This window comes from Gavialis gangeticus, unplaced genomic scaffold (assembly GCF_001723915.1).
Source record: "Gavialis gangeticus isolate Ggan-Ray unplaced genomic scaffold, GavGan_comp1, whole genome shotgun sequence".
Lineage (NCBI taxonomy): Eukaryota > Metazoa > Chordata > Crocodylia > Gavialidae > Gavialis > Gavialis gangeticus.
Window position 1 is genome coordinate 31,083,443 of NW_017728994.1, and position 5,781 is coordinate 31,089,223.

The 5,781-nt window shown below is 45.2% G+C and overlaps 1 protein-coding gene across 1 annotated transcript in view; it reads right to left on the reverse strand.

The window, feature by feature from the left end:
- The window catches only part of LOC109287247 (insulin-like growth factor 1 receptor), a 47,086-nt gene that overhangs the window by 17,806 nt on the left and 23,499 nt on the right, over positions 1-5,781 (reverse strand). The window contains exon 6 of the mRNA XM_019502193.1: positions 4,673-4,801. Within this exon, the coding sequence (XP_019357738.1) occupies positions 4,673-4,801 (129 nt within the window). The remainder of the gene's footprint in view (positions 1-4,672; positions 4,802-5,781) is intronic.

Genomic DNA, 5,781 nt, shown 5'->3' on the forward strand with positions numbered 1-5,781 from the left:
TGACTCCAAGATGAACATGGGCCGACAATGCGAGGTCACGGTTGGCAGGTCTAACTGGACCTTGTCGTGCATCCACAAGTGCATCTCAAGTAGGGCCAAGGAGGTGATCCTCCCCCTCTATGCAACACTGGTCGGGCCACAGCTGGAGTCCTGCGTCCAGTTCTGTGCGCTCCATTTCAGGAGGGATGTGGACAACATTGAAAGGGTCCAGAGGAGGGCCACCCGCATGATCCGGGGACTACAGGGCAGACCCTACATTGAAAGGCTGCGGGACCTGAACCTGTTCAGCCTTCACAAGAGAAGGCTGAGGGGGGACCTGGTGACTGTCTATAAACTCACTAGGGGGGACCAGAAGGGTTTAGGGGAGACACTGTTTCCCCTAGCACCCCCTGGCATGACAAGGAACAATGGACACAAATTATTAGAGAGTAGATTTAGATTAGACATCCGCAAGAACTACTTCACAGTTAGGGTGGCTAGGAGCTGGAACCAACTTCCTAGGGAAGTGGTGCTGGCTCCTACCGTGGGGATCTTTAAGAAGAGGCTTGATGACTACCTGGCTGGACTCATTTGAGTCCAGTCTTTTCTCCTGCCAGGCGGGGGGTCGGACCTGAAGATCTACAAGGTCCCTTCCAACCTACGTCTATGATTCTATGATCATTTCAGCCACTAAAGAAGAAGCTGACTCATACCTACCAGAAAAAATGCTGCATAACCTTTGGGAAAGAAAACTCTTGTCAAACCAAAATGACTCAGGGGTGGGGGAGGGAGGAGTCACTAGTAATGTAGTGAATTCAGTATGTGCCATAGGAGCTATTTGTGTTGTCAGGTTGGATGGGAAACATTTGGAAGTTTCACTATATCATCACCAAGGGAGTATATGGAACCCAGAAAGAGCTAAACAAAACCAAAAACGTTCTCAAATATTGAAGAAGCTGTGTCTGCATCAGTTAGTGTTCAGATCACTATCCACTGGTTTAGCCACATCTCAACTAGGAGTGGAATGATAAAGGCTTTCCTTCAGAACATTACATTTAAAAAAAAGCACTAATTGATATGTAGAGATTCAGATTGAGAGAGAACTATATTTTGGTCAAATGCTCAGCGGGAAACAGTGAACAAATAACTTAGATGAGAAATTTAATCCATAAAGTTCATAGATATCATAATAAAATAAGATCATGGTGCTTTCAGCAAAATAAAATAACAAAACAAACACAAAAAAATCCTTCACTAAAAACCACAACAACAGCACACACACACACAAAGCTGTTAATTTGGGAGCTTTCATCCTCCATCCAGACCTGTTTCCTCAAGAATACTGTGCGATTATACAATAACATTTCACTTACTGTATTTACTTGAATCTAAGATGACCCTGAATTTAAGACGACACCCCCAATAATTAGATTCTATACATGGAAAATTTATAAATTTGTTATAATTTTCCAGGCACAGAATTTAATTATTGGAGAGTTGTCTTCAATTTTCCCTCTCCCCACACTGCTACAGCAGGGAGAACAGTGGCTGGGGAAGCCAGGTAACCTCCTTGCCCCTTGCTCCCCCATCTCTCCCCCCAGCAGCTTTTCAGCCCCACCACTACCTGCAGCCTCTCAGCCCCACTCTCCACAGCATAAAAAGGCCAGAGCCAGAGCCTCAGCAGCCACCAGCCCCTCCCCCTCCTCTTTTATGCAAATCTAAGACAAAGGGGCTTTTTCCCTTGTGCTGCTTGAGGGGACCTCATCTTAGATTTGAGCAAATACACTATTGTCATAAGGCTCATACCATTTACCATGAAAGAGAATTATTTCTTTAAATATTAAAATAATGAATAAGGTAATCTAAGCCGCTTAATGCAGCTAGTTTGTTGCATTATGAATTTCCCACTATAAATATAAATATATTCCCTTTGGGCTCTATATTTTAAAAAGGACATGGAGAAGTTAGGAAGGGTCCAGAAGCAGGTGACAAAAAACTGAAGGATTTAGAAGGCAAGTCAAATGAGGAAATGCTGAAAGAAATAGGCATGTTCAATTTGTGGAAAAAGCAATTTAGAGACATGATAGCAGTCTCTGAAATATCTGAAGTGCTGCCATAAAGAAGAGGAAGAACACCTTTTCCCTGTGGCTGCAGTGAACAGGATATGGACAAATATCTTAAACGTTGCAGTTTAGATTAGGTATCAAGAACAAGTTCACCGTCAGAACGGTGAGGCAGTGGAATAGACTGCCTTGGGGAGCTGTGGACTCGCCATCCTTGGACACCTTCAAGAAGAGGCTGGGTTAGCATTGCTCAGGGATGATCTAGAAGTAGCTGTGTCTGGCGTGCTCTGTCAAGACCAACAGTTAGAAGCCCAGAAGCTCCTTCCCACACACAGAGATTGCTAGGAGATAATGAGAAGAGCTCTGCAGCTTAAAGCAGGTGGATACTGAAGATACCATACTCAGCAGCAGAAAAATGAAGCAGAGCTTCCTAACTGTGTTAGTTAGAAAGGAGATTAAAGGATCTGGGATAAAATTTTGGAGAAGATACAGAAAGAAGAGTTCTGGCTCTCCAGCAAGTGTGTGTGATGTACGTGGAGTTATGCTTGATGTCTCCGGGCTGTTGAGAAGAATAGAGGGTGTTTAGTATTTCCCATACTTCTGATCTTTGCTATTTGCCCCTGGAGGCCTGGAAGGAATTTTCCCCCTTTCTGTTGCTACATGTATCCATTTTCTTTTTTTTTTTCCTCCCTCAGAAGAATTGGGGGTTGGCTGAAACCAAGGCTGTGGGTTTTGACTGTAGAATACCTATGCCCTGCTGAGAGTAAAGCCTGGAGGTTCTTGGCTAGAGGGTCTTGCACCTTCACTCAGGCTTAGAATGATCACAATACTAAGGTTCAGGAAGGAATTTTATCTCATGGTCAGATTGGTACAGACTGGGGGGGCAGGGGGTTGCAGTCCTCTGTATCAGGGGACATGGCCCTCTCCCTTGAATCTCTCAAGTGCATTTAAACAACCCTAATGAAAGGTATACCTTATAAAGAGGTATCATTTTGGAACCAAGAGTTCTAGTTTTTTGTATGTCTTTAAACAACCCTGAAACTGATCACCGTTCTCCCCCTGCTTTACCTTTGGCAGGTTAGGGTGCTATGCCTTCTAGTTATGCAACAGGGTCGATTGTGTAGTTTTAGTAATAGGTTAGACAAGAATTTGCATGGGATGGTTTGGATAGGGATGATCCTGCTTTAGGCAGGGGCTTGAACTAGCTGACTTCCGGAGGTCCCTTCCAGCCCTACTTTTGTATGATTCCATGAAACCTGCAGGATTCCCCTTGACTTCTTTAATCTTCTAGTTCAGTTCTCATCCTCCTAATTTTGTCTCCTCCTATCCAGCTTTGTTTGTTGCTAAGTGATTGCATTTAACTATTTGCCATACATCCTTCCAACAGGTACCCTTCCACACAATCCACAGTGGGGTCATTTTGCTCTTCTGGTAGGAAAGAAGGTGGAGCTCCACCAAGGGACTGTATTTTTTCTCCTCAGAAAAATTAAGCCACTCTTTTACTGCAGGTAAAGAACTTCCCTTTCTCAGCTCTGCTATTTACCTGTCTAAAATTGCTATTTTAAGGTTATCTTGAAAATTCTGATGTCCCTGTGTCTCTGATGTATCTATGCAGATTCTCAAAACCAAAACCCTAGGTACAACTGTATTCAGAACTGTATTGACTTGAAACCCAGGGGCATTTGTAGATGACACGGGGGGTTAAACTGAAGTGAAGTAAGCAATTTAGGGCGAAGTAAAACCCTGCGTCTTGTACACCTGTATTCTTACCTGCCTCTGCGGCAGTGGGGAGGGGAGAGCAAGCTGCCAGTGGGCTGAGCAGTCCCTGAGCTGTGGGGAGAGGGCTGGTGCTTCCCTCTGTGGCAGCTGTACACACCCCCCACCCCAGCCCAAGGCTGCACCCACCCGCAGGCACCCGGCTCGGGCAGTCCCAGGGTACACCGCAACTGCAGAGGGAAACACCGGGCCCCCGTGCAGCACCAGGCAGGCTCCAGGGAATATTTAAAAAAAAAGTTCAGGCTTGCCACTTTTTTTTTCTTCAGCGCAGCCTGCCTTCATGGGCTGCTGCCAGGCTGCCTGCTGGGGCTGTCGGCACAGCTCCTGAGCTGCATGGAGCCCAGTGAATCCCTCCATGGCTGTAAAGTAGCAAACTAAAACTCCTCAGAGGTGTTTTAGTTTGCTGTGCCCCAAAGTCATTTGCTGTGCCCCAGAGTCATTTAAGATGCATTATGCTGCCAAATTTGCTACAGTAACTGGAATTAACGCACAATAAGCCGCTGAATTTGCAAACTCGTGCAAACAGCAACACCATTAAAGCGATGCAAAAGGGGATTTAACCCTTAAAGCGATGCAAAAGGGGATTTAATCCACTTTAATGTGTCATCTACAAATGCCCCAAGTTGCCAACAGCACTTTGTCTACTCAGTCACCTAGTTATTTTGGAATGTTTTACCCATAAAGCCTGACAGGTTTAACAAGTCCATTGTCCTTTACATTAAATGATCCCTTGTGAGTCCAACCCCCCAATACACACATGCCTCCTGCTCTCAGACTAGTTAAACCATAACCATTGCTCATTTTGCATCCAAAGCATTGGGGATACCCTCAGAGAATGCTGATGCTGCACTTACCAGCTTGGTTGCGGGGAAGCAGTTCAAGATTTCCTTTATGGACAGCAAGTTCCTGTGATCTAACATGCATAAGGTCATCCTGGTCATATGGTTCATTTTGAATGACACCAGCTCATGAAGGCAGCCCTCCTGCAAGACAGAAATTCAAAAAATTGTGTACTCTTACATGCTCTCTACTCCAAAACCCAAAAATGAACCACCAATTTCTTTTCCAGCGGAGATATTCAGGTCTTTCTCCAAATTCTCTCATGGAGAAGATGATGAAATTTAGGCCTAAACTTTCATGATGATGATGAACTAGATCTAATTTCCAAGTGTGGATACATGACACAATTACTACTGAATAATTCACCTCAGATTTTTCCCTGTAATAAATGTACTCCATAGTGGGCATGTCTACACGTGCATATTAATGCACATGAATTAACTCCAGAGCTTACTGCCCCTAAGTTTATTGCTCCTGGGTGCCATGCCTTCACATGCACTCAGGATCACAGCACGTTGAGCTGGATCTAAGTTTCCCCAGTTGGCAGGGGAAACAGGATGTCAGCTTGCCAGCCTGGGGCTGCTCCCCCTGGTTCAACATGTTGAGGAGGGGCTGGCAGGGACATGAGGGTGATTCAGTGCAGTGGTAGCTGGCAGCCAAACCCCACACTGATGGCCCTCATGCCGCAGCCAACCAGAGTAGGATCTACACCAGGGGTGGGCAATTATGTTGGCTGGAGTTTTGGCTGGAGTGCTTAATGGAGTGTTGGCTGGAGTTGGCTAGAGTCTGGTGAGCTGTCAAGGGCTGCAAGGGTAGCCCTGCCCCTTGGCAGATGCCCCACCCCCTGGTTGCCTTCTTGGGACTGAAGTCCTGCCCCTTAACCCCTGACCTTTGCCACTGGATATCCCTCCCCTTGTCCTGGAAGTATACTCCTTTTGAGAGCAGGAGGGGGGTTGCCATCTTGGAACCAGAAACAATACAAATAATATGCTAAAACAAAATCAAACTCTACTATAACTTATTTTACTTTTATTTTTAAAAATATTTTTGTCCTGTTTTACATGCGTTTGCATAGAGTATCTAGAGGTAATTGCATAATAAGGCAAAATACAGTCTTACTCTT